This window comes from Odocoileus virginianus, chromosome 28, assembly GCF_023699985.2.
Source record: "Odocoileus virginianus isolate 20LAN1187 ecotype Illinois chromosome 28, Ovbor_1.2, whole genome shotgun sequence".
In the NCBI taxonomy this organism is placed as follows: Eukaryota; Metazoa; Chordata; class Mammalia; order Artiodactyla; family Cervidae; genus Odocoileus; species Odocoileus virginianus.
In genome coordinates, this window is record NC_069701.1 from 36,221,307 (window position 1) to 36,248,597 (window position 27,291).

The 27,291-nt window shown below is 62.1% G+C and overlaps 2 protein-coding genes across 4 annotated transcripts in view; one reads left to right on the plus strand and one right to left on the minus strand.

The window, feature by feature from the left end:
* The first annotated feature begins 454 nt into the window (after positions 1-454).
* Positions 455-8,626, plus strand: OTUB1 (OTU deubiquitinase, ubiquitin aldehyde binding 1). The gene is made up of 7 exons (XM_020887699.2): positions 455-563; positions 2,383-2,444; positions 2,700-2,798; positions 6,781-6,899; positions 7,033-7,117; positions 7,230-7,424; positions 7,550-8,626. The coding sequence occupies exons 1-7, from the start codon at positions 506-508 to the stop codon at positions 7,745-7,747; spliced, it is 816 nt and encodes a 271-aa protein (XP_020743358.1). The 5' UTR covers positions 455-505; the 3' UTR covers positions 7,748-8,626.
* A 128-nt stretch (positions 8,627-8,754) lies between these two features.
* The window catches only part of MACROD1 (mono-ADP ribosylhydrolase 1), a 152,690-nt gene continuing 134,153 nt past the window's right edge, over positions 8,755-27,291 (minus strand). The window contains exons 4-11 of one of the 3 annotated variants that reach the window (XM_020887703.2): positions 23,459-23,488; positions 10,722-10,838; positions 9,922-10,043; positions 9,800-9,830; positions 9,595-9,668; positions 9,166-9,247; positions 9,046-9,074; positions 8,755-8,892 (exon numbers count right to left, since the gene is read on the minus strand). In XM_020887703.2, the coding sequence (XP_020743362.1) occupies positions 9,070-9,074; positions 9,166-9,247; positions 9,595-9,668; positions 9,800-9,830; positions 9,922-10,043; positions 10,722-10,838; positions 23,459-23,488 (461 nt within the window). In that variant the 3' untranslated portion in view covers positions 8,755-8,892; positions 9,046-9,069. The remainder of the gene's footprint in view (positions 8,893-9,045; positions 9,075-9,165; positions 9,248-9,594; positions 9,669-9,799; positions 9,831-9,921; positions 10,044-10,721; positions 10,839-23,458; positions 23,489-27,291) is intronic. The other 2 variants (XM_020887701.2, XM_020887702.2) reach the window with 2 other exon arrangements.

Below are 27,291 nucleotides of genomic sequence, written 5' to 3' on the forward strand. Positions count from 1 at the left end.
GACACCAAAGCCCGCTCGGAGCCAAGGCTCGGTGGAGCGGGGCGGTGAATTCCCAGAGCTCGGATATTAGTAGAATTCCCGGTCTCCTCGGCTAGGTGATCCTCATTGCATTCGCCTGTCTTGAGTTCTGGAGCCCACAGCGGGAATCGCCTTCCGTGATTTGAATTTCATTTTCCTGCTTATCTCAGTAATACAATCCGCGTTTCAAACTCCAGTGAAAAGAAAACTCAAGTGGCCCCAGGAAGCTCTTATCACCCCATGGCACATTGGGAGCCTGGGAAGACCGAGCCGAGCAAGCGTGCGGAAGGAAGGCGGGCGTGGATTGCCTTCAAGTCCCCCGGTTTCCGCCGGTGCAGAACGCGGCTGCGAGCCCCTCAGGTGACTACGCCCGAGGGGATACCGTTGCTAGGGGCGTTACCAAGGAGGGGCCTCGAGGAGGGGCTGTCTTCCGGGGGGAGGACAACTAGTAACCCGGAAGCGGTCAGCAGTGCGGCGCTGTTTAAAGATGGCGGCGGAGGAACCTCAGCAGCAGAAGCAGGAGCCGCTTGGCAGCGACTCCGAAGGTACCAACTAGGGGAGAGCCGCCCGGCCTGGGGTAGCGGGGGCGATGACGGATAGCCGGTTCCCGAGGAAACCAGGGCTGAGGCGGCTGGAGGCGAAGCGAGCGGAGGGCCCCTGCCTCCGCCTCCGCCGCCTCCCCTCCCCCTCACAATGGAAGGAGCCGCCGCCGCGACCCCCGGCCGGGCGGGCGGTGGTAGAGAAAGCGGGGCGGGCCCCGGCCCGCAACTCTTCCCTGTCGCGCGCTCCTGGGGCGGGGCCTAGGCTGCTCCGCCCCCCCAGCCCCCGCCCAGCCCCCTCCCCGCTGGGCGCCTGGATCCCCGGTCCCCGGCTCTCCCACCCCGGACCTGGCAGTCAGGCCCGAGCCTAGTTCGGCCTCGTTTAGTCCGCCTCCTCCAGAGCGGCCCGAGCTTGGGAGGGCGTCGAATTACGCCGGACTGCGGAGCACAAAGGACTGGGCGGGCCGCTGGGGATGCTGCGGGCGGCCCGGGGTTGTGAGCGGCCGCAGGTGTGTGCTCCTGAGGGCAGCGCCCTGCGTTTCCGGCAGAGCCCCCTCTCCTGGTTTCGCAGCCCCTTGCTTCCTGTCTCGGCAGAGTTTCCTTAGACCCCTGAAGAGTTGGACCCCTCAAAACGGTCCCACCCTCTTCTTCTCACCCCTGAGTTAGACACTGGGGACTGAGGAGGTCACTAGGGTTGGGAGGGACGGCCCAGTCGGAGTGCAGTGTAGGGGGTGGGTGGAGGCCCAGCTGAGGCCCCGGGCTGCTCAAGCTCAAAAGGATTGACCTGAAAAGTCACTCAGCACACAGCTCCCCTTCTAACCGCACCCTGAGAAACTGAGCTTTTGGGGACCTAGGCCCCATCCCCCCGCCTGCTAAGGGACTTGTTTAGGATCATGTAAGTTAAGAAAGAACCGGAGCCAGGATTCAGGTCTCCTGGCTTCTCACCAGTGGCTGCTTGGCATGGGGCCCACAGAGTGGACCCGCCCAACTCAGTGATGAGTATTGATAAGGTACCACCTCCTCACAGCATCACAGTGAAGGGGGGAAGGTGGTGTATCTGTCTCTGTTCACAGCAGACAATCCTGTGCAATGAGGTGGCAGAGGAGTTATTGTGGTGAAGAGCGCAGGCTTTGCAATTAAGACCAACCTGGGTTTGACCACAGGTCTTCCTTGTAGTGACTTCGGGCAGATGATTTCACCTGTCTGCATTTTTGTTCTTTGTAAAATGGGCACCATTAAGAATACCCAGGATGGCAGACGGAGGAATGGTGTGATTGAGTAAAGTGCAAGCTCACAGGAAGCTCTCATCTAGCCCAAGATACTCTGCTTTGTCATCTGTCTTTCCTCAAGAGACCCCGCCTGGCTCAGGGGCCTTCCCGGGCTGCTGGGAAGCGATGTTAGAAAGCAGGGGGAGAGGGCTTGTTAGAGTTGGAGGAGTGTACCTTGGGGGTGATCACCTTGGCCTGTTCACTTTATTTTTTACCATTTATTTATGCTTGTTTGGCTATGCTGGGTCTCAGTTGTGGCAGGTGGGATCTAGTTCGCAGACCAGGGATCAAACCCAGGCCCCTTGCATTGGGAGCTCGGAGCCTTAGCCACTGGACCTCCAGGAAGTCCTTGGCCTCCTCACTTTAAAGATGAGAAAACTCATGCCCGGGAAAGGGAAGGACTTTGCCAAGATCCCACAGTTGGGGTGGAGCAGGGCATGACGCATGCTTCCAGATTGCACATCTGCTCTCCTGGCCCATTCTTGTCCTCGGCCCAGCTTCCTGGAGTGGGGAAATCCAGGGCCCGCTGTAATCCTTGGCCTTCTTCCTTCTTCCAGGTGTTAACTGTCTTGCTTATGATGAAGCCATCATGGCTCAGCAGGACCGAATTCAGCAAGAGGTGAGTGGCTGTGGCCAGTGGCCTTACTTTGGGGATACATTGGTTGGACTGAGGCCTACTGTTTGTCTCTACTGTGGAAGCTCCCTCCTCCCCAGGCTGAGCTGGTACTAGATGCCTTTTTGGGGGGCGGGGTGTGTGGTCCCTGTGCTGCTGGGTGACTGGCTCAGCAACTGTCAGCTAGCTGTTCAGGCTGACAGGCGGGGGTCACTCCATTCACCTGTCAGAACGTGACGGATTCCTCCCTGCCCCCCGCAGATTGCTGTGCAGAACCCGCTGGTCTCAGAGCGGTTGGAGCTCTCTGTCCTCTACAAAGAGTATGCTGAGGATGACAACATCTATCAACAGAAGATCAAGGTGGGAGCCTGGCCGAGGGGGCAGGAAGAGCCCTCGGGTAGGGGCGGAAGCCTGGCCGCTTCAGACCTGCACTTGGCTGGGCCTGGCCTCAGAGGATGGTGGGGGAGCCCTCTGGTCGCTGGTTCACAGGTTGGCGGAGTCTGGAACCAAAAAGACCTTGATTCAGATCCTGATGCTGCCACGTGGCAGCTGTGTCCTCAGCAGCTCCTTTGGTCTCAGAGCTGCAGAGACCTCAGCTGTGAAATCAGGCTGACGAAAGCCAGGGTGCTTGTGAGGCTGCGGGAGACGATGCCTGGGGGGCCTGGTGCTGGTTGTGGGGAGCCGGTGCTCTCAGTGCTCACGGGGGTGCTGGTGGGCCGGGGCTGGCTAGCTGGGGAGGGTGGCGGCGGGGGACCCAATCCTGCCTCCTGTTTCCGTGGAGAGGCAGGCAGCACTGGGGAGAGGGGCCCCTGGACCTTCGTGCAAGGCCCTGCTGCCTCCCCTAGAAAGTGAGGTAAGTCCTTTAACCACTCACTTCCTCCTCTGTGAGCTGGGGGTTTGAAGTGTGACAGTGAGTGTGTGTACACAGTGTCTCCTGGGCACAGCCTGCTGCTGCTGCTAAGTCACTTCATTCGTGTCCGACTCTGTGCGACCCCGTAGATGGCAGCCCACCAGGCTCGCCCGTCCCTGGGATTCTCCAGGCAAGAACACTGGAGTGGGTGCATTTCCTTCTCCAGTGCACAAAAGTGAAAAGTGAAAGTGAAGTCGCTCAGTCATGTCCGATTCTTAGCGACCCCATGGACTGAAGCGCACCAGGCTCCTCCGTCCGTGGGATTTTCCAGGAAAGAGCACTGGAGTGGGTGCCATTGCCTTCTCCGGGGCACAGCCTGAGGGTTTAGTAAATGCTACTCCTTCCCCACTTCCCCCAAAGATCAAAGCTGCTTAGACTCTTTGACCTGGAAGGTTGGCCTTTGGGGTTAGCCATTTGAGGGGCCAGGCAGGTAACCCAGGTGACTGGAGGTGGTCAGATCAGGCGGTGAACAGTGGGCACTGCAGCCCGGCTCCATCAGTAGCAAGTGGTGGAGGCTCATGGGGCTAATGGGAGCATCCATGCCTGTCACTCCATCAGTGCTTCCGAGGCCGACCAGCCAGAAATCTTTTGTTGTAAAATCTCCAGACTCCTGACAGTTGGCAGCTGATTCACACTTACAGTGTGTGGGCCAGACAGTGCACATGAAGGCCAGAGCCCGCCGCGTGTGGCCTGTGGGCTCCTCTGCCCCTGCTCGTGGTGTTCATGGTCTACCCTGGAGGCCTCTGGAGAGAAGGCCCTGGCTTTGGGGCCCGACCGACCTGATGTTGAGTCCCGCCTTCCCCCTACTATGTGATCTTGGGCAGCACACTGGCCTTCTTGGGGCCTCTGTTGATCTGCCAGCTCTGGGTGGAGAGGCCTGTCTCGTGGGGTGGACGTGAGGCTTGCAGGAGAGGACGGTGGTCAGGCGTGGAGCCCAGCGCCTGGGAGGCGGTGAGTCCCCCCTCTTCTCTGTGTGGTGGGCTGGCGGGGCTCAAAGCCTGCCTGTCACACGGGCCACTTCAGTAAAGTGGACAGGCCACGCCTCTCAGGTTCTCCCCCTGAGTCAGTCGGCAGATGTTCAAGTGTCAGCCGTGTGCTGTCTGGACAGGCCTGCCTCGGCGCCTGACACCCCGCCCAGGCTGGGCCTGAGCCCACCGTAGCTCCCTGGGAGGAGCCAGAGCGCAGACAGCAGGGCCCACGCTGCTGTGTGCCTTGGCTCCTCTGTGAAGTGGGCCCTTGGGGGACACGTGGGAGGATGATGGGCCTGGCACGGAGTAAGTGCTCAGAACAGTTCTGGTTGTGGCAGGGATTTGGGCTCTTTGTACACATTTTGTCCCATTTTAACACTAGGAGCACACACTGTGGGCCAGGCAGTTTTAGGCTCTGGAGATAGTGATGACTACAGCTGCCAAGTCACTGTGGTGGTTCAGGGTGGAAAGACAGCCCTTAAGTCAAGGCAGCTCACATGTATGGCGGAGGTGGTGAGTGCTGTGGACAGAAGTGAAATGGGCCGAGGAGATGGGGGGCGGGGATTTGCAGGTCTACCTAGGGTGGTGTCTGATGAACTGAAAGAGGCCAGCGAGCAAGGCGGGGCGGCCATCCGGGTGGAGCCGGGGGGCGGCCAGCATAGTGGGAGCAGAGTGGGTGGGAGACACGGGGCTTGGAGCCCAGAAGGGATTTGGAGGGAGCCGCGTGCTTAGTGGGTTTCTGTGGTCACTGGTGCCGCGGAGACTGGGCAGTGAGTGGGGTGCAGGCCAGGAGACCCGTGTGGAAGCTTTTGCGATGAAACCGGCCCTGGATGGAGTTGGACGGGGCAGCAGAACAGCCCACGTGAGGAGAGACTGCCGCGGGCCAAGTGGCAGGGTCTGCTGCTGGCTGGACAGGGCCAGTGAGGGCGGAGTCCGCACAGCTGGGAGGGTTTGACTCCATGGCTGAAAGGTGGGGAGCTGAGGAAAGGCAGGGAAGGCCACGAGGTCAGAAGCCGCCTGTTGGCTGGGCAGTTTAGAGCGGGTGCAGCCCAGGCAGTTGAGTTGAGGGTGAAGTGGGTGGGTGAAGAATTCCATTTAAATCCCAGGAGGTCAGGAGACAGCTGACACCGGGGCTGCCCCAGGCCTGAACAGGTTGTGCTCTTCACGCAGCAGGGGCTGTTGATGGTCGCTGGCGTGACTGTCTTGTGGCAGGTGACACACAGGTCTTGAGGAAGGGTGTGTGGTTGGGTGGCGACCCTGACCACCACGGGTAGGTGAAGAGGGGCAGTGGTGAGGTCAGAGGGCATGGGGAGGGTGGGGGAGGAGGGAAGAAGGGGGTTCGCATCACCACACCTGTGGGTGCAGGTAGATGCCGCTCAGCAACGGTCTGTGGGGAATGGGTTTGACCCTCGGACTTAGGAGGGCGTCTCTGACCTTCACTAGAGTAGAAGCCGGCTGGGCTTGCGTTCCCAGCAGAAAAGAAACAGAGCAGCACAGGCGGCTTCAGGAGTAGTGCTGCCCTGCAGGAGAGCAGAGAGGTGGGGAGGTAGCTGCGAGGGAATTCATGGGGAGCAGAGCATTTGTTTATAGGCGGCTGGGTCCAGTGGGTTGGGAGAGAGAAGCTGATGGTGGGGAGGGGAGGGCACATTTCAGGAACAGTGTCCTAAGTCCAAGGGAAGGTAGCTCTGGGAGCAGCTTTGGACCCTCCAGGGATGGAGAGCGAGGCCCCTGCAGGGCAGGGTGCCGTGGGGGTGATGGCTTCTTAGTGGAAGTCCTCACAAAGGAAGCATGGTCGTCGAGAAGGTGACTAGTTGGGGACTTAAGATATGGGGAGAAGGCATGAAATATAGGCGTCAGGAGGAAGGGGAGGGTGCTCAGGCCCGGGGAGTGAGGCCTGGTTGCGGGACAGTGCCGAGGGCCAGACCCCTGAGGGGAAATGGAACAGACAGGAGAAACTCTGTTGAGCTGGGGAGGAAACTGGGAAAAATTGAACCAGTACCTGTGAGTGGGCAGGGTAGGGATTGGATGGAGATGAGGGGGTTGTTTCCTGCCCAGGACTGCAGTGGGGGCCCCAGTGCGGCACCGTGCCGAATACACTGACATGTTTGCCCTGGAGCTCTCAGGGTTTGAAAGGCTATTCACTGGAAAAGCTGCCTCTGTCAAGGACCCATTCACTTGCCTGGTTTTATGAAACAGTAGCCCTTTAGGCCCAGCAGCATGGCATGCCTAGCGGTTGATGACCACTTTGGTGACCGATGCAACCGATGTGTCTATAATTCATGTTCCTGAGGCTGTGGGGGCTGCCAGGAGCTGGTTGCTAAGTGACCCCCATTATCGGAGTCAGCAGCCAAGACCACAGGAGGCTGTTGTGGTGTGACCTCTGTTGGGGGCATTTCCTGGGCCTGCCCTGGTTTCTGCCGGATGTTGATGGGCATGGGGTGGGGTGGGGGCTGCCTCTCCACAGGACCTCCACAAAAAGTACTCATACATCCGCAAGACCAGGCCTGATGGAAACTGCTTCTATCGCGCTTTCGGATTCTCCCACTTGGAGGCATTGCTGGACGACAGCAAGGAACTGCAGCGGTGAGGAGGCGCATGGGAGAGGTTCCGTGATGGTGCCTGGGCTCCGTCCTCCCTGTTGGTGGCTAGGAGGTGTGGCTCCCCCTGAGCCCCAGTGCTGGCCTAGGAGCCCATGGCGCCCTCTGCCCGTCCACAGGTTCAAGGCTGTGTCTGCCAAGAGCAAAGAGGACCTGGTGTCCCAAGGCTTCACTGAGTTCACAATTGAGGATTTCCACAACACGGTGAGCCCAGCTGCCCCGCCACGGGGTCGGCCAGGGTGGCGGGTGGCAGCCTGGCGGTGGCAGGGGTGACCGTCTCCCCCCTCGTCTCGCCCTCTGTCCCCCTCGGGCGCAGTTCATGGACCTGATCGAGCAGGTGGAGAAGCAGACCTCCGTGGCCGACCTGCTGGCCTCCTTCAACGACCAGAGCACCTCGGACTACCTGGTGGTCTACCTTCGGCTGCTCACCTCAGGCTACCTGCAGCGCGAGAGCAAGTTCTTCGAGCACTTCATCGAGGGGGGGCGGACCGTCAAGGAGTTCTGCCAGCAGGTGCTGCCCCCTCCCCACTCCTCAGCCGTGGGCCCCCTTTTCTCTCGAGCCCTGGGGGGGAGCCCAGGTGGGAGGGGCCCTGAGCCCCGGGCCCCAAGCACCCCCTGAGCTGCCCTGTGCTGCAGGAGGTGGAGCCCATGTGCAAGGAGAGCGACCACATCCACATCATCGCGCTGGCCCAGGCGCTCAGCGTCTCCATCCAGGTGGAGTACATGGACCGCGGCGAGGGCGGCACCACCAACCCCCACATCTTCCCCGAGGGCTCCGAGCCCAAGGTCTACCTTCTCTACCGGCCTGGACACTACGACATCCTCTACAAATAGGGCCGCCTGGCCTGCCACCACCCTGCCCACCCACCCCTCTGCCAGGCACTAGACATGTACAGAGGTTTTTTGTGGTTGTAAATGGTCATACTTCACTCGCCTACCCCTCCCTGTCACACGACCTCCCGTGTTTTATTAAAGGGGACGCTGGTGGTGACCGCGTGTCTGCGTGTCCCTGCCTGGCTGCTGCCCGCCTGGCTGTGCTGTGTCTGGCTGCCCCCCTTCCCCTCAAGTGGGTTCCTCTTGGCTTTTCACTGTCCACCCCCAAACCTCCCCGCCAGGAGCAGTTTTGAGGGGTCTGGGCCTCTCGGGGACCCTTCCTGGTTATTTGGGTTCTGCATCTTTCCCTTCAGGCCTCTGTCCCTTCCCTGTTTAGCTGGCCAGGGGTTTCCCTGGGGATGTGGAAGGTCCTCGGAGCCTTGCCCGGGAACCCAGGAGCACCAAAGCTTCTAGCTGCTCCCTCCTGGGCCCTGCCCCCACACTGCTGTCCTGGCTGGAGTCCCGGCCACATGCCCTCCATCAGGGCTCTGCATGGTGGAGTCCTGGGTGGAGAGGGACCGCATGATGCTGCAGCCTGGCTCAGGGCAGGGGGAGGCGCTAGGGTGCCCCAGGGCACCCCAGGTGGTGCCAGTCAGGTGGGGGAGGGGCAGTCCTCCAGCCTGTGTGTGGTCCCCCATCCTCCCCGCTCTGCTCCCCTCGGCCCCCTGCCTGTGCCTGCTTTGCACCCCCACTGCTTGGGCCGCGGTGTCCGCATTGCCTTCCTCTCTGCCTTCACCTCGTCTCTCACCCCGCCAGCCTCCTGGCACGCGTGGGGTCTCGGCCCCCAGGCTGTGAGCTTCCTGGGGGCAGGCCCTCAATAAATGTGACGTGCTGCTGCCAGCTCTGCTGTCAGCCTCGTGCCTCCCCGGCCTGGCTCGCTGAGAGCTCTCGGCAGCCCCTCGGTGCCACAGCAGCTGTCCACACCTGGGCGCCCTCCCTCCCCCCGGCAGAGCTGGGACAGTCGGAGCTGCAGCAGTAGTGGTCTTTATTAGGCTCCTGACCGGGCTGGAGGTGTAGGGAAAGAATAGCGTGGCCCCGCCAGGCCCCACTGCAGGCTTCAGAGACTTCTTAGAGCTGGGAGCGTGGTCCAGCGGGCCCAGGGGAGTCTGCAGGCAAAGACGAGAGGTCAGAGCAGTGGCTCATGGGCTGCCCCGGCCTCCCAGGCTGCCTCCCTGGCTTCCTTCCCTGCGTGGGGGTGAACGGGTGTTAGTGGGCATGAGGTTAGTGGGCAGCCACACGGGGGGCCAGGCCCTGCTTACCAGTCCTGGTCAGGGTGGGCAGCGTCACGCTGGAAGGCAGAGGACAGTGAGAGCCTGTCCTGGGTGGACGGGGCGGGACAGGGGCTGGCGGGGGCGCGCTGGGGGGCAGGGGACACCTACCAACCGGGAAGTAGTGGGGGAGGCGTTCTCGGTAGATGTTCTCGTCCTTCTCCAGGAACACGCAGATGATGAGCCGGTCCACCTGCATCAGGGCCTGTTCAGCCTGGGAGGAAGCGGCCGGCTCCCCGGCTCCTGGGTCTCACCACCACCCTCCCCCTGTGGGGTTTCCCCTGCCCTGTCCTTGGGGCGCTCTTCAACCTGGGTTTAGAGCTCGGGCTACAGAAGGGGCTCGTGGCGCGGTGTGCGCCCCGCTACCCCTTTCGCGAACCTCCCTGTGCCCTGGCCGCAGGGGAGGAAAACGCACAGAGTTAAAGGACGCAGAGAGCAAGTGCCCGGCCCTCTGCACACCTTGGCGATGATGGGTGGGGTTGGTCACATGCGCCCCGCCGCCCACTTCCTCCGCTCCCTTCGGCTGGACCCAGGCCTCACCTTGTCCTTGTGCTGCTCCAGCCACTCGCGCAAAGCGGTCAGCACTACCTCGGCCGCCGCCTCGTTGGGGTAGCCTGCGAACGGGACCATGGGCACCAGTGAGTCCCGAGCTCCGCCCCTCGCCGCCCCGCCCACTCCGGCTCCTCCCGGCGTCCCGGCCCGCGCACCGCCCATCTGCACCCTTCCTCTTCTAGAGCCCACTTACCGAACACTCCAGTGGAGATGCAGGGGAACGCCTAGGGTGACGGGTAGTAAGAAGGGATTGGGAACAGCGTCACTCTTCGCGCCGCGCCCCGCCCCGCCCCGCCCCGCCCAGCCGCCCCTCACCGCTGAGCGGAGCCGGTGCTCCAGCAGCAGGTCGAGGCTGCTCAGGTAGCAGCTGCGGAGTTCAGCAGCCTGGCTGGCGCTCGGCTCTCCGTGGGCGATGGGTCCCACCGTGTGGATGACATCTGTGGGAGGGGGTGAGGTCAGACCGGCCGGAGCTTCCGGCGGTCTTCGGCTTTCCCTCCTGCCGGCCTGCGCTCTGGTGGTGGTGGTGGTGGTTTAGTCGCTAAGTCGCGTCCAACTCTGTGACCCCATGGATTGTAACCCGCCAGGCTCCTCTGTGCATGGGATTCTCCACAAAAGAAGACTGGGGTGGTTGCCATTTCCTTCTCCAGGGGATCTTCCCAACCCAGGGATCGAATGCAGATCTCCCGCATTGCCAGCGCATTCTTTACCAGCTGAGCCACCAGGGAAACCCCTGGGCCCTGGAGGGGACAGGAAACAAGCCCCCTCCTCCCCCAGTTCTGATCTTCCCCGGATAGGGACCCCACACATATAATTCACACCTGCACAGACAGGCCAGCCCACGCAGGCCCCCTCCCCACATCTGTCTGGACCGGGCTGAAACAATGGACGTTCTTGAGCTCTTTCCCTCACTTCGTCCTTGCCGCTCCCAGCCTCTGCGCATGCCCTCCACACACCTGCTTCCTGGGATCTGCGAGGAGGAGCCAGGTCCTGGCACTTAAGTGCCCCCGGAGGAGGCCTCCAGCAATTCTGTCGGGGTACACCCTTATTCCCGAGTTACACTAATTACGCAAGGCGCCCTGTCTGCGCCCCACGGGGTGGGGGTGTCCGGGACTCACACTTGGCCGGCAGCCGATAGCCGCAGGTGATCTTGGCCTTGCCGGTCTCGCAGCTCTGCAAAGTCCGGCACTCGTCGGTGAGCAGGGGTCCGGCGGCTCGGTGGATGCAGCCGTCCACTGCAGGGAACCGGGCAGTGAGTTGTGGGGCTCCCCGCCACCCGCTGAGCCCGTTTTACAGAGAAGGCCGAGGCCCAAGGAGAGAAGACTCCAATTCCTGGGCTGTGCGGGACTCACCCGGACCCGAGCCTTTCTCCCGCGGCCTCCAGACGCTCCCTCACACCTCCACCCTCTTCCCGCACCCCCGGTCCCACACTTGTTTCACAGCTCGGGAAACCGAGGCGTAGACTGGGGCCAGAGAGGGCCGCGGCGGGAGCCGGCGTAGACCCGCCGGCAGGGGGCGCGCCCCGTCCGCCCTGCTCTTTCCTGGGCGCGCGGCAGGGGCGCAGGCGGGGCTGAGGTCTCCCCGGGCAGAGGCGGAGCCGGGACTCGGGAGGCGGGTCCGAGCGACAGGATCCGCAGCCCGAGCCGGACTAGGGGGAAAATCCGCCCTCTCTGCCGCGGGGCCCGCTGCCAGTCGCCACCTTCGCGGGAGGAGCCTGGGATCCGAACGCCGACCTCCCAAGGCGAGGCCCTCTCGGACCCGCTTGACAAACTTGGTGGTGGTTTAGTCGCTAAGTCATGTCTGACTCTTGCGACCCCATGGACTGTATAGCCCGCCAGGCTCCTCTGTCCATGGGATTTCTCCAGGCAAGAATACTGGAAAGTGAAAGTGAAAGTCGCTAAGTCATGTCTGACTCTTGCGACCCCATGGACTGTATAGCCCGCCAGGCTCCTCTGTCCATGGGATTCTCCAGGCAAGAATACTGGAAAGTGAAAGTGAAAGTCGCTCAGTCGTGTCTGACTCTTTGCGACCCCATGGACTGAGTCCATGGAATTCTCCAGGCCAGAACACTGGAGTGGGTAGCCTTTCCCTTCTCCAGGGGATCTTCCCGACCCAGGAATCCAACCGGGGTCTCCTGCATTGCAGGTGGATTCTTTACCAATTGAGCTACCAGGGAAGACTACTGGTTTGGGTTGCCATTTACAAACTCTTAAGACCCACTTTACAGACGCGGACACTAAGGCCACCTAGATACAAGAGGCCGATCCGATGGGGGCCTTGAGCTAGGTATTCCACCTCCTTCCTGCGCCACGCGGGAGGGTGGTCCGGGGCGCGCAGGTGTCTCCGGGCGCGCACCCAAACTCGTTAACGAGCCGCCTCGTTAGTGCATCCGGCTTAATTGGGGCCGGGCCTGGGCTTGTTTATCTGAGGGCGGCTCTAGGGCCTCACCAGCGACCCTGGGGACCCGGACTAAGATAAACAAGTCGTCGTGGGCGCTGCGGGAGGTGTGGAAGAGACGCTTCTTGACCTCTCCAGGCTGCTGCGGCTCCGAGGGAAAGGCGGGGTCAGCCTCAAGAAGAGTCAAATCCAGACTCGCCCCTCATTGACTGCGGCACCTTGGCAAGCCCTTTCCCCTTTCCCAGAGCGTCCTCTGCCACATCAGAAAGATTGGGGCAGTGACCACTCCCCCCCACCATCCCCCGGGAGAATATCACCCACCTCTGGCATGTCCCCAGCTCCAACTGCGCCTACGCCCGTGCCAGGGGCGTCTTGGACACTGGGCTCCATGGTCTGCAGCAGGAACTACTACCGTTTCCCCATTTCACAGACCTCAAACTGAGGGCCTAGTTCCTCATCACAGCCCCACCCTCAAAATCCGAGCCCAGGACCAGGGCCACTGCTGGACCAGCCCCTTTGCTTCCGTTCCCTTTCGTGCCTGCGAGCCCGATTAAACCTAGTTCTGAGACTTCACCCGGAGGTGGCACCAGGTGATCTCCCGAGCATCCCAGGAGTGGGGGTGGGGGTGAGGGGTAGAAGAACTGGGGGATCCCCAGGAGGGAATCTGTCACTGGGTCCCCTGCCACCCCCTCTCATGTGCAGGGCTGAGGGCAGCCGCAGCCAATTGGAGGGGTGGAGAGTGGGTGGTGTGGCACAGTGGGTGTACACCGTCTACTTGCGTTGTGTCTATTCTGGGTGGGGGGTACCACGGAACCACCCAGCGCCATGTGCAACAGCGGGGGCTGTGGAGCTGGGCAACCTGGGTTCAAATACCAGCTCTGCCAGTCACAGATGTGTGATCCAGGGCACTTAACCTCTCTGGACCTCAACTGCCCCATCTATAAAATGGGATAATACGAGTACTCACCTCATAGGAATATTGGAAGGATTAAATTAATTCCTGTAATGTGCTTAAGCCAGTGCCTGGCATGAGTGAAGGCGACCCGAGTGTTGGCTATTACTTGGACACTGAGACTGTACGGGCCTGTACCCGACCTGTGTACACCCAGGAGTGTGGTGGGAGGTGGCATCCAGGGCATGTGGGGTGAGCACAGGGACCTGCCTGCGCCGGCTCTCCTAGAGACCTCCCGGCCCTGCCCCAGTGGTCTCATCCACTTGGCACCAGGTTGCCTGCCATCTCCCAGTGCTGTCCACCCTGCTGGCGACCTTGGCCTGCAGTGGGGGGCCATGCGGAAGTGGAGCTCAGCGAGATCTGTTTCAGGGACTTAATATTTCCTGCAGAAGTGGACAGGCCTGCAGCCAGGCCTTTGGGGCTGACCTGGGGGCATGAGGTGGGAGGAGGGGGGAGGAACTGGCGCCGGCAGAGCCCTTGGACTGGAGTCCCCCCACCCCCCGCAGTATCCAGAATAGGGCCGGGGCCATGTGACTCCTGTGACAGCGCCCAGGGAGCTGTTCACCCAAAGTAGAGATGAGGGACAGGTTCGAGGTTCCCCCATTGCCCACCCTCCCCCCAAGCCAGAGCCAGCCTGGCCCCCTCCTGTCCCCCTTCCCCAACCAAGGGCAGACCTGTGGTTCTCCTGTCTCTGAGGAGGCCCCCAGCCCCACTGGCCTTAGCTACAGGCCAAAGGACTGCCCCTTCCCACACCTCCCACCATGACCCGCACCTCCCCTGGCTCCGAACCCCAGGCCCTGCCCCGGCTCTTAGGTTGGGCTAAGCTGAGCCCTGGAGATAGGAAGCAGGAGGCTTCTGGGGTCCCATCCCTTCCTCCCCACTCCCCACCTGACTATCGTTGGCTGTTACCAGGATAGAGGGGCAGCTGGGCCTCAGGCCTGCCTGGTACGGGGGTGTCCCCAGTTCGTATCAGCTGACCCTCAGAACCTTCCTGGTGCCCACGGCCACATTCCCCCAAACGTCCTACTTGACCCTGCCCCACTTCAAGACAGCAGAAAACCTGGGGTCTCTGCTGGGGGACTGAGCCCACGTGGGCGAAAAGGCCTTCCTCATGCCTCTCCACTAGTCCAGGCGGAGCCCTTCCCTGGCAGAAGATGGCCCAGAGGCCCGCGCTGCCTCCCTCCGCAGCTGCCTCCTTGCTCCTCCAGGTTAAGCTGTCAGATTTTTATTGCTGTTGTTCCTTAGTCACTAAGTCGTGTCTGACTCTTTCATGACCCCATGGACTATGGCCCACCAGGCTCCTCTGTCCATGGGAATTTCCAGGCAAGACTGGAGCGGGTTGCCATATCCTCCTCCAGGGGATCTTCCCCACGCAGGGATCGGAGCTGCATCTCCTGCATTGACAGGCGGACTTTACCATGGAGCCGCCAGGGAAGCCCCAGCTCCCAGATACGGCTCCTTAATTTTAGCCTCTTAGTGAGCAAGGCGCTGAGCCTTATACATCCACTGTCATATTTGATCCTCACAGCCTGGGTGTGCTATCACTTTTCTTGCTTTAGCAAAGAAGAAACTGAGGCAGAGTTGGTGAGAGACTTGCCTAAGGTCACACAGCTGGACAGCTCCACTTCCTCGAGAACCACGACAGGACCTGTCCTCACTGTTCCCACCCTGAGCCGCCCTTCCATGCTGGCTGGCTGCTGCTTGCCTTCCTCACTCAAACACTTCAGGAAGGTGCCCTGTCTGCAGCTGCTGTCTCCTCTGCCAGTCCCCTGCAGCCTGTCTTCTGGCCCCTCCCCACCTCTCCCCATCCCCCTCCCAACAAAGGGGCTGCTCTGGGGACCTCTGGTTGCTGAGCGGTCTGGGGGCTTTCCCCGTGCAGACTGTTCAGCTGCACCCACAGGCTGACCGCTGACTGTCTGCATCCAGTCCAGCAGGGCGGCCTTGGAGACCGGCTCTCCCCATCCTCCTGCCTCTCTGATCTCTTCTACCTCCTTCCCCATCTCCTCAGATGGCTCTCTGGGGGCCCTGTCTGTCCCTTCTCTGTTCCAGCCCTGACTCTCCGCCCGGGTCCAGGTACGTCCCCCAGAGAAGCCCTGCCGCCCCTGCCTGGAAGCCCACCCCAGCCTCCTGCCATCAGTGCGGCCTCCACATCCCTGTTCTCAGCCTTCGGGAGCATCAGCTTAGACTCAGCGCCTTCCTAGCAAGGCCGGGGCTGGCAGGGCGTCCAAAGAGAGCAGGGGCTGGAGCCGGGCCTCCGCAGAGCCAGCGGCGGCGAAGCAGGCAGTCTCCCGTGGGGGCCATTTGCCAAGGCGCTTAGGATATGTTGGCCGCTATTTAGGGTGCTGTAATATTCATGAAGGGAAGATTAGATATTTAAATTTATTCAGCAATAAATGCATCTCAGTGGGGGAGCATTCCTCATGCTAAACAAACAAGCAGGCAGGGGCTAATTAATTATTTACAGGAACACAAGGAGAGCTGTGGCCTGGGGGAGAGGAGGGCAGCTGTGCCCTGATAGAGGGCAGGGGACCCCGGCCAGCCCTGGGCCTGCCCCTCCGTCTCCCCCTTCTTCTCTATCCCCCTCCACGTCCTGTGAGTCTGGCCCCCTGCTCGCCTCTTTCTGGCATTTCTCTTCCCAGAAATCTTGCCCACAAGCGTGCTGGTAGCTTTGGGCTAGGCACTTAACCTCTCTGAGCCTCAGAAAACTTGGGGGGAGGTCTGAGGTTTGTGTTGAGGTGGCCAGAGGAGGGGAGACTCAGGGCCAGGATGATTTAGTGATGCGTCCGAGGTCTCAGTTACAGCATAGCAGATGCTCTGAGCGCTGCCCTGGCCCCCACCTCCCCCCAGCAGGGATGAAGGCTCATGGGGGCAGAGCTCTCAGCAGCTGTGGGTGGTGAGGTCTTGTCCGGGCAGCCCTCCGCCCTGCCCTGCCCTGCCTGGGGCTCCTGTGGGCCCCCAGGGCAGCGGAGGTGGGGGACAGGGCCCGGGCAGTGCCCTCCCAGGTGCCGAGTGTCAGAGCCTCTGAGATGAGCTCACTGGGGCTGTGTGGTTCAGGAGCAGACCCAAGGCTGCCTGCCCCAGCTCCCCCACCCCTCCGCCGGTCCCTTCACCTCTGCGCCTCAGCTTCACCTGTACAAGGTCAGTTACAGCACCTTCCGCCGTGTCTGGCCTGAGGGTTCGGTGCGTGTTGGTACCAATGTGCCCTGTGTGTTATCACGTGTCATCCCATTTTACAGACGGGGAGACTGAGGCACAGCCGCGGGCTCCGTAGGCAAAAGATGCCTCTGTCCCAAATGCTCTGGGGGCCCCTTCGCCCAAGGGACAGGACACGTTGCCAGTGGAGATGTCACCCAGAGAGCAGGCAGGGAGGGCTGCGGAGGCAGCAGAGTGAGCTCGAGGCCCAGGGGCCCGGGGAGGGGGTGCCTCTCAAGCCCCGGAAGGCACCTGCGGGCAGGCCCTCTCCACCACTTCCCACTTAGACGGCTCACCTTGGACAGCCCGCCCACTCTGACCAGGCAGGTGTAGCCCAGCCCAGCCCCCTGCACGGACGCCCACCGCCTGGGCTGAAAGGAGCCAGAAGCCTGAGTCGCTGCACCCCCAGGCCCCTGACCTGCAGCGTGCAGGCCCAGCCGTAAGGTCTGGCCAAGTGACTCAGCCTGCAGCCTCAGGCCCCCTTCTCTCCAGCCCTCCCTACTCTCCTCCTCTCTGGCCTCCGTTTTCCTCCCAGGCTGAGACTTGGGAGCCTGGACCCCACGTGATCCCCCGTTGCCAAAACTGCCTCGGCTTCTGCCCACACCCTCCCGGTCACTCATTCAGTCAACAGACACACCTCGGTGCTCGACTTGGGCTCAGCCCACTGTTGGGGGACGCAAAGCCCACCCTCGCCAGGCCCCACCCTCGAGATGCCAAGGTGGGCGGGTACCCCCGGGAGAAGACGGATGGACGACAGCTCGGCGATGTGATCTGAAATTCATTACGGGGTGAGATCAGCTCCTTAAATGGGGATTTGAAAACATTAGGGCTTCATTATGTACACAACGGCAGCGCCTCATTCATCATGCAAAAATCACTCCCGTTATTAAAAATCCCCGTGGCAGCTGCAGGCAGGGGCTTGGCAGCATCTTGCCCATGGTGGGGGGGGGGCAGGGCACGGGCCCCACCATTCTCTCTGCCCCCCCAGGGGGGGTGGGCCAAGGGATGGGGGTGGAGAATGAGGTTCAGCTCAAGGGACTTGGTGCCTCAGTTTCCTCATCTGCAAAATGGAGATGCTAAGGGTACGCATGTCTAGGGTGCTGTGACGGGTACGCGAGAGCCTGCGGGGAGAGCTTGGCCAGGCCCAGCATCCAGGCAGGGGGCGCTGATAGCACCTCAGTCCTGCTTCTCAACTGGGGCCTGTACTGGGGAGACCGTGTCCCCCTCCTGCTCACAAAACCTCCTGTGGCTCCCACAAGTCCGTGAAATAAAATCATCAACGTCGAGCAGGGCTGGGGCTCCCTCCAGCCGCCACCTTAGATGACACCCGGCTTTTGCATGCTGTCCCCCCCACCTCCGGTGCATTGGACAGGGGGAGGCGGGCCCACCACACCCGGTGCAAAGGAGGCAAAGCCCTACTAGCTGTTTTAGCCCCGTGAAACAGCTGAAGGAAAGACTCCAGAGTCGGAGGGGCAAGGGAGCGGGCAGGGGTGGGTTTCAGGTTGGTTTCAGGTTGGGAAGGTGCCTCCAAGGAGGTGGCATTGGAGCAGAACCCTGGGTGATAGGCTCTGGGGGGAGGCCGGGGGAGGAGGGGTCCAGGCACAGGGCTCAGCAGGGTGACAGGGAGAGAGGTGGGAGGGGTGAGCTGCACCCCTGAGCCACTGCAGTGGGAAGGTTCCGGCAAGGGAGGGGCGTGGTCGAGATGGCCTCTGCTGTGCCCTCAGCCAGGAATGCCCTTCCCCTCTCTGCGCCCAGCACAGCCCCCTGCCCTAGATAACTTCCGATCGCACCTGTTGAGTCCACCCATTGGCCCCGGCCTGGCACAGAGACATGTTCAAGCGTGGCTGGGACTTGCATGGTGGTCCAATGGCTAAGACTCCGAGCTCCCAATGCAGCAGGCCCGGGTTCAATCCCTGGTCAGGGAACTAGATGCCACGTGCTATAACAAAAAATGGAAGATCCCGTGTGCCGCGACTAAGATCCGGTGCAGCTAAGTAAATAAATAGTTATGAAAAAAGAAACGATGGGCTGGTCGGGCCCCACCCAGCCTTGTCGGGAGAGGGTCTGCCCACTGTGCCAGGCCCCAGCCAGTTGGAGCAGAGCGGGGAGCAATCACGGATTAGCAGCACGGGGTGATGGGAGATGGGGCCAGGCCCGGCGTGCGCAGGGTAGCAGGCGAAGCCAGGCAGAAGCCGAGGCCGGAATCCTGAGAGGCCTCGTTAATCCTCCCGGGCCTGCCCATCCACAAACAAAGGAGGGCGAGCAAGTGAGCAGGTGAGAGCAAGAGATGGCACGTGCCAGGGCAGAGAGATGGAGAGGAAACTAGAGTGAGATGGCAAGAGGCAGGCCGAGGGGGACTGAGGGGGACTCAGGGACAGCGAGAGGGTAGCGGGTGCCCTCCTCCCAGAGTCGTGGGTGCCTACATGGAGAGAGGAGAAGGTGGGCCCCAGTGGTGGGTCCCACCCTGTGCCATGACAGCTGGGCTGAGGGCACATGCCCTCGGGCATGCCGGTCCACCAGCAGGTCTGCAATGGGCACCTGCTTTTTGCTGGAAGGCGGAGAGACAGACGTTTGTGCTTACCCCTGAGTTGGGGGGGTCTGATGGGGGGCAGTTGATATTTAATCACACAAACACAAGTCTGATTTCCAAGAGGGACAGGGTCTGCCGTGTCCCAGAGTTGCAGGCCCCTCGGTGAATAGAGAAACAGCAGTGAGTGTGTGTGTGTGTGTGTGTTAGGGGACTGCTGGTTGGAGGGACTGCCCTGACATGGAGATAACTAGGCGGGAAGGTGTGGTGGGAGGGCAGAGGTGCCCTCGGGCCCGGGAATAGCATGTGCAAAGGCCCTGTGCCTGGAGGGCTATGCCAGGAGCCGGGCCACCCTGGCTTCCCCCTGGTGTGAGGTGCCTGGGACCCTGCAGTGTAAGGGACACACACACGGACTTGCAGGGTGGGCCTGGGGAGCAGGACTGTGCAGAGCTGACGGGCAGGAGGGCAGGGAGGCTGTACCCTCACAGGCCTGCTGGTGTAGGGCGGCCGGCTGACCTCTGGAAGAGGGGGCCCTTGGCAGGAGCTGTGTGTGTGGATGAAGCTCCAACCTGCCCTGCGCTCATCCTCGGGCCGGCCCTCAAGGCCCTGGCCAGGCGGACACAGAGATGGCGCTGCAAGCGGAGGAAGGCGGCCCTGAATTAATCTGTCACTAAAGCTTGGCCGTGGCAGGCGCAGTCATGATTTAGATGAATAATTGAAACGCTCCGATACATTTATTATCCCTTTAGTGCGAAAGTGGCAGAAAAAGACGAGGGGTAATTGAAAAAGAGCGCACAAATCTCCACGAGAAAGCCAGCTCCTTATCGCCGAGTAAACATTTCAGTCCTAATAAACAGGAGAGACACGCGTCAGGGCCCTGTCGATTCCCATCCTGATTTAGGGCCCGCCTCCCTTCTTACCATGCAATCATACAATAGCAGAGTGTTTTTTTTTAAAAAAAATTTTTATCGAGCCAGTAAAAATCTGTCCAGGAAGGAGGCGGGAGCAGGAGTGGGCCAGGTGGTCTCCACTGCAGACGCTGGGTCATCTACCTGGTGGGCCTCTCTATCCCTCTGTACCTGACAAACTCCTATGCAGCCTTCGGGGCCCAAGTCAAATGCCTTCTCTGTTGGAAGACTTCTACCAAAGTGGGTCTCTTTGAGGGCAGAGTCAAGTCCTGAGTCTGAGGATCTGACACCGGTGTCCTCCCCTGCCCCCCCCCCCCCACTCTCAGAAACGCGCTGGGAGGCTATGGGGAGTAGGGACCCTTTGCTGTGTTGTCAGAACCACTGACCTTGGCCTCGGGGCCTGGTGGGGGTCCGACCCCAGAGTGAGGCAGGCCCAGGGGCCCTGAACCCTTGGGGTTAAGTCCTCTGGGCTCGAGCAGCCCCTGGGGGCTCCCACCGAGGTTTGGGGTGTCAGCCGACCCCCTCCCCAACATGCTTGTTGTAGACGCTGTGGGTTCATTGCATCAAAGCCCTGCAGGCTGGTCCTGCCCCCCTTTAGGAGCCCCTTTCTGAGATGGCTGCCTTCCCTCAGCAGGACCGGATGTGAACCCCAGGGTGGGGCTATTGGTCCCCAGTTCCTAGGCGGCACCCGCACACAGGGGCGCAACTAACCACCCCAGAAAGGCTGGTCTAGGGGCCTGGAGTCCCCTGAACTCTATTTCCTGGGGAGACTATGTTTTCCTGGGGGGAAAGGAATAACAAACAAACACCCGTATGTTGAAAGGGGAGCCACGCTCTGGGAACAGGCGCAAGGGGAGGTCAGCAAGGGGGGCTGGGGGCCGGGGCTGGGGGGCCCAGTGCTTGTTAAATGCAAGGGTGGTGGGTGGATAGGTAAAGGGGTGGTGATGGGAGGGTGTGGGGTGGCCTGAACCCCTGCAGGGCTGGACTCGGGAGAAGAGGACCCTGGGGAGACCAGGGTCCGGGCAGTCAGGTGGGGGCCCCCCAGGCCCAGGCTGCCCCTGCCTGTGCCTTCCCTCCTGGCAGGTTGGGGGTTAAGGCTGGATGGATGGACTAGGGGCAAGGGAGGGCACAGGTGGCAGATGTGAGCTCAGAGGATGTCCTGGGGGTCCGGGGCCCATTTCCATTTCCGCCCCAGGCAGGCGCCAGCCCCCCCCCCAGCCCCCACCCCACTTCCCCCCAACCCCAGTCCCCTCCCCGCCACCTCCGCCTTGTTCCAATCACATTAGCAGAGTGACAGCCCAGCGCGCACTGGCGGCGGCTCCATAAATCTCGGCCGGCGTTAAAAGGCTGGACTCCGGGCCCACTTCCTCCTGGGTCCTGGCCCACCCCATCCATCTCTGCGTCAGTCAGGCTGTGCTGGGGCTGGCTCCAGCCTCCCCTCACCCTCAGTGCTGCAGGAGAGCGAGCGCGGGGGTCCTCACCAGGACTCGCCACTCAGTCTGGCCAGAGCAGCTGCCCTCTGACCTCCCAGAGCGAGGTCCCCAGGCCACCGATGAGCCACTCTCCCTGCTCTGCAGGAAACCTCAGTGGCTCCCACTGTCCTCGTCAGCAAGTCCTTTACATGACCCGTAAGGCCATCCCTGACTTTATCTACAGTTCATTCGTTCATTCATCAGCCATTCATTGAGCACTGACTGTACGCGCCAGACCACTGGTAAGTGTGAGCAAGCCTCCTGCAGTTACTGTCCTCAGTGGGGAGACAGACAGCAAACATGAACAGAACAGACGCGTAAGTGATACATCACTTTAGGAGAGAGGCGGTCGGAGGAAAATAAAGACTAGAGTGGCCCAGGGAGTGTCGGCTGGGGCAGGGGTAAGGGCAACAGCTGCAATTCCGAGGTCAGAGTGGGCCTCACGAGAAGAAGGCCTGTGAGTAAACACTCATAGGAGGTAAAGGGAACGGCCGTGACTGTCTGCAGAAGAGCATCTGGGGCAGGGGCAAGAGCCAGTGCAAAGGCCCTGTGGCACACGTGGGCCGGCTGTGTTCCAGGAACTGCAGGGAGGTGGTGAGGCTGGCAGGGAGTGGGGAGGGCCAGGCAGTGTGGCGGGGAATCTGATCGGTGGCTGGAGACTTTGTGGGCCGTGGAAGGAGGTGAGGCGAGAGCCCCAGAAGAGTTTTTAGCAGAAGAGGGCTGATGATCTCATTTAGGTTAGGAGTCCCACAGCTTCTGTAATCCTTTGTCTTCCTACATGTGTGTGCGCTAAGTCGCTGCAGTTGTGTCCAACTCTTTGTGATCCTGTGGACTGTAGTCCACCAGGCTCCTCTGTCCACGGGATTCTCCAGGCAAGAATACTGGAGTGGATTGGCATGCTCTCCTCCAGGGATCTTCCCGACCCAGGGATCGAACCTGCATCTCCTATGTCTCCTGCATTGGCAGGCGGGTTCCACTTGGGAAGCTGGTCCTCCTAACTGAACGGCTAAAACTCCAGCTCCTCACACGGTCTCTGAGACCCCTGCATCCTCTCCCGGTTCCCCTCCACTTGTCTGGGCTCTAACCATTCCCATCTTCAGAGTCTCCCTCACTCCAGGCTTTGCCTGTGCTGTTCCCCCTGCCCAGCACACCCTTCCCACTGCTCTTCACTGCTACCCATTCCCCGGGTCCCCACCCTGTCCTCTGGGAGCCTCCCTGGTCCCCACGCCTGGACAGGGGCGCATCGTTGAGCCCGCCGCCCACATGGCACAGACCACTCTGCCGGGTGAAGCCCCCTCATCCTGTGGGGCCTCCAGGGTAGTGGTGACCTCCTGAGGGACGGCTGGAGGGGAAGCGGGGGAGGGAGGGAAAACATCTCCAACCACAAACAGACCCCCCCCCCGCCCCCGCGTCCCCATCCTGCATCCTGGCTGGTCACCGACAGCTCTTAACGCTGCTCTTATTTATTCCTGACCTTCTATGCCCCTTTTATTTTTTCCCCCTTTTAAAACCTGGCCTGGACCCCGCCACCACCGCCGTAAACACAGCCCCTGGGATTTATCCGACGGCGCATTAACCCCTGGCCCCTGGCTCACCAATCATTGGGCCGCCAACAGAGACAGCGGGCAGGCCAGCCCACAAGGGGCCTGGGGGCTGGGGGCGAGGGGCTGGCATGGCCGGCCTGGGCCGGGCTGGCCAGGCATCGGGGGCCCAGGGACTGTCCCCCCGGCCCTCCCTGCCAGCACCGGTTGACCTGGGTCTGCGTTCCTGGAGGCCGGGCCCGCTCTGACCTCGACGCCCTGCCCACCTGGCCCTGCAGTGTCATGGTGGGCCTTAGAACAGTGAACGCACCCGCCTTCTCGCGGGCTTTACAGATGCTGGAGCTCTCCCTGACTTGACGAGACTGTGTCCTGACGCAGAGCCGCTCTGCAAGGCTGCATGGCAGGGTGGAGACGCTCATTTCACCCTCACAGGTAGGCAAACTTGCCCAGGGCCCATGGGCATCAGGGGGCAGGGCTGGGGTCTTCCCATCACATCTGTGGTGCTATGCCCCCACGACCCAGGCCTAGTCCCTCTGAAACCGCAGGGGGCCTTCCAGCCCACCGGTAACAGATCAGGCGGCCTCTGTTCCGGGGGCAGGGACCTACCCTAGTCACCCAGCCGTGCAGGAGCCAGGCCTGAAGTTCAGGTGTCTGGCTTGGTCTCCAGATGTGGGAGGCCAAGCGAGGCTGACAGGGTGGGCGGCAGTAAAGAAGGGCGGAGTGGAAAGATGGGAGGGGTGCCCAGTGGGGACGAGGGGGAAGCCTTGGGAAGGCACGGCCACCAGCTGGGCTCGGAAGGTGGGCGAGGGGCCAGGAGGAGAGAGGTGGACCCCCACCCACCCAGCCCACAGGAAGGGTCTACTCACCACCGCCACCTCCGAGCAGGGAGCTGTTGGCTGCAAGAGAGAGAGAGACAAAGGCAGTCAGTGGGGAGAGGCTGGGGGGGCAGGCGGCTGTGTGGAGGGGCGATCAGGGGCTGCTAGCGTGGCAGGTGACCCTCGGCCACACGCATCCTTCCTTCCCCAGTGGTGCCCAGAGCCTGCCTGCCAGCGCGGTGCAGAGGGCCGTGGCTGCGGGAACACAGACCTCTGGTCACAGGGACCCAGCCAGGGGAAGGGCTGCCTGGGGCATGAGCACGCGGGGTGAGAGCTGTGAACCAGGGCGGGGAGCCTCGCAGACCACAGCTCCCACCCGTGAGGTCCAGGCCCCACCCCAGCTCAGTGCAGGGGGGGCCAGGGCCCTGGGACTGGAACCAGAAGCAACAGATCGGTGACTTGAGCCACTGTGCCTCAGTTTTCCTGTATGTAAAATGGGAGGACAGGCCACCTTACAGGCTTGGCATGAAGGTCAAGGAAGAAACAGGGCTCTCCCCGGCTCTGCCAGCCCCCAGGCCCCCTCCCTCGACCGGAGCTGGACTGCCAGCCGCCCTGTCCGTCGCGCCCTGCCTGGCTGGCTGCCCGCTCCGGCCTCCCCACGGAGCAGAGTGAAGCTGGCAGGCTCTCAGCTGGAATGTCAGGGCCGCACAGGTCCGCGCCCCTCCCAGCCCGGGCTCCGGCGTCTGACCACAGAGCTGCCTGGGTGTGAAGCACCGTGCTCGGGGCTTGTCAGGACGAACCCAGGCGAGTTGGGGCGGGTGTGTCCCCCAGGCCCAGGTGCTGCTGGCGGGGGCCATGGACCTGCTGTGCCTCAGGCCCCTGCCCCCGGGGTCCTGGCTCCCAGGCCGGCCTCGCTTTAACACTGGTCCGGCCTCCCGGCCTGCCTTCCCGGGTCCTGTTGCAGCCCCTCTGGAGGGGGACTCATGGAACAGGGCTCGGGCCAGGAGTGGGGCCATTTCCAGGCCGGCCTGGCCACAGGCCCCTGTGTGGAGGCTGCTAAGTGGTGCTGGGTGGCTCCGAGTGGCTGGTCTCCCAGAGCTGACAGCTCTTCGCTTGGGGAATAATTAATTCCACAGCCCAAAAACCCAGGGCTGCAAGTTGCCACGTTACTTGCAAGATTAATACAAGCAGCTAATTAAGATGGAGAGGCGAGGAGCGGCTGGGCGCTCGCAGAGCAGGGGTGGGGGCCGCCAGGAAAGGGTGGGGGTGCAGGTGGGCAGAGCAGGCGGGCGAGGCAGCCAGAGATGGACCCTGGTGGACGCCCTGGTGGACGTGCAGGCCGCGGGGCTGGGCTCACCAAGGTTGGGGCTGTGGGCTCTGCCCTGGGAGCGCACGTGGCCAGTGACGGAGCGAGGGCTCCTTGCCAGGCAGACTGGCCCCATGTACTATCATAGCAAAGCTGCAGGGGCTGTGCGATTGCTCCCATTTTACAGATAAGAAAAGCAAAGCCCAGAGGCTGAGCTGCACAATAGCAGGATCGGAACTGGGTCTGCCTGATGTCAAAGCCACAGAACAGGTGGACCTCAAAGTCCAAAGGGAAGGTCCCCCCTCCCGCCCCGCCAGGACTGGGGCCTTCCTCCTCCACTTACAGGCAGAGTGCATAGTAGCCCCCCACCCCCCAATGCAGTCTTGACCCGCCCCCACCCCAGCAGGCTGGCTGCAGAGATGAGGGGTTGGATGTCTGGACAGGTCTGCCCCGGAGCCTGCGGGGGAGGCCGGGGCATCTCAGGTGGGCCCGGGTCCAGCCCCCCTCCCCCTCAGCCCTCAGGGCAGTCCTGGCGGCTGTCGGAAGCTGCCCTCCATGGCCCTTCCCCACCTCCCCCCATCACCTCTCTCTCTTAATTAACACTGGCCGCAAACGAGCTGGCTCATGCTTGTGAAGGGCTGGATGCCAAATGGATTGGCAGCGAGCCGCCAAGGGGTGGGCGGGGAGGGGGCGCTGACCTGCGTTTCTGAAGTCCCCTTCGGAAGGAGATGCCAACGCTCACCTGCCCTGAGCCCCTGCAGAAATCCCACTGCGTGTGGCCCTGACTGAGCGAGGGGGCAGGGGTGAACTGGCCTAATGGCCACCAGGCTGGGGACACCCAGGGGCTGGGGAGAGAGGTGGGCCCGGGACAGAGGCGGAGCTCGCGGGAGGGGGCACAAGTAGCCAGGTGGCATCATCTGCCACAGGAGGGAGAGTGCAGGCGCGGCCCAGCACTGGGGGCTCAGACACAAGCTGCACGGAGGACGTGGGGCCCAGTTTAGCGGGCACCCCAGGAGGCCGCTCTGCAGAGTCTCCATCCCCCAGCCCACTGTGCCCCGCAGTCCCGTGGTGGGGGGGACTTGGGGAGGGGCAGTAACCCAGGGGCCTAAACCCTGCCCCTGTCCTCTCTCCCCAGGGGCCTGGATGTCTGGTCAAGTGGTGCCCAAGGCACTCAGAGCTGGGGGGACGACCTGGAGGCTTGGGGGGAACATGGGAAATGGGGAGCAGTGCCAAAGATACCACAGGCGGTCCCCTGCGTGTGCTGTCCAGCCTCCCACCCAAAGCAGGGCAGTTCCAGGCCTTCCTGCTGCCCGACCAAGGCTGGCCCTGCCCGCCTCACGCTGGCCTGGAGTCTCCAGAGCCTCCCCTTTCTATTGCCCCCATGTCTCCCTCAGTTTGGTTTGAGGTTCTAAATCACAACTGGTCATTAGCCCATTTTTCAGATGAGGAAACTGAAGCTCTTGGCCTGATGGGTTGAATGGGGGAAGGGGCCTTGAACCAGGATGATTGGTTGTCAGTACCCATTTTATTAACTCCTGCACCCCCCCCTCTGTCTGAAAGGGCCTTCTTGCTGAGCTGGGTGGTGGGTGAGTTAGATGTGGGTAAGCACTGGGTTTCGGGCCCAGCCCTGCCCAGAGGACCGAAGCCTGCCCAGCTAAGCAGGGTCACTGAGCTTGTGAGTGGCTGAGTGAGTGAGTGGGGCCCAGGCCTGACCCTGAGCTTTGAGGGGGGCTTGAGGTTTCTTCTGGATTTGGGGGGTGTGGGAGCGGAGGCTACTAGGCCAGAGTGTGTGAGGTGCCTGGCCCAACGCCTGCCGTCTGAGTCTGCTTGCTGGCATCCCCCTGCGGGGTGAGGTGGTCCAGCCCGGCCGCGGCCCCCGCCCGGAGACGTGCCGGTGCCATGCTCGGCTGGACACAGTTAGCTGGCTCCGAGCCTCAGCGCTGAGCCTGTGACCTTGGGGTGGAAATGAGGTCCACCCCGGTCACTGCCGAATCCTCTGTCCCCTGACAGCCGCCCGCCAGGCCGGGGCGTGCTGGGGGGCCTCGCTCCAGCCTGCCGCCCTCCCCTGCCCCTACTCTGCTGCTGAAATGAGCAGTCGCCTGACCCCATCCCCCTCTGCCCACCCCACACCTCCTCAGGCCCACGGCATCTGGGGGGCGGCCCCTCCCTCAACCCCCCGGGCCTGCTGTTCTGTGTGGGGGCAGAGCCGCTCCCCAGTTTGTGCCCAGTTCAAGGGCTGGCATGTGGCCGCCACCTGGTGAAAGGGAGCGGAGGGCCAGACCCAAAGGGCTTGGTCACAGTTACTGTGGGGGACTCTGCACCCCTCCATCCCTCTCTGCACAGAACATTTTAATTGGGTGCCAGCTGTGTGCCAGGGGCCACCGAGGGTGCCCAAGTTGGGTGGGGAAGAGTGTGTAAGCATCCCAGTGAGGGAGGATGATGGGGGGGTGCTTTGCGGGGGAGGCGGCGGCAGCACACCTTGGAGGGAAGGAGGGCACGCAGGGAGGTGAGTGGGCATCTCCCTGGTTGGATGGGCAGCTGCAGGGTGCCTGTGCTGGGGAAGGGGCGGGTGGGCTTT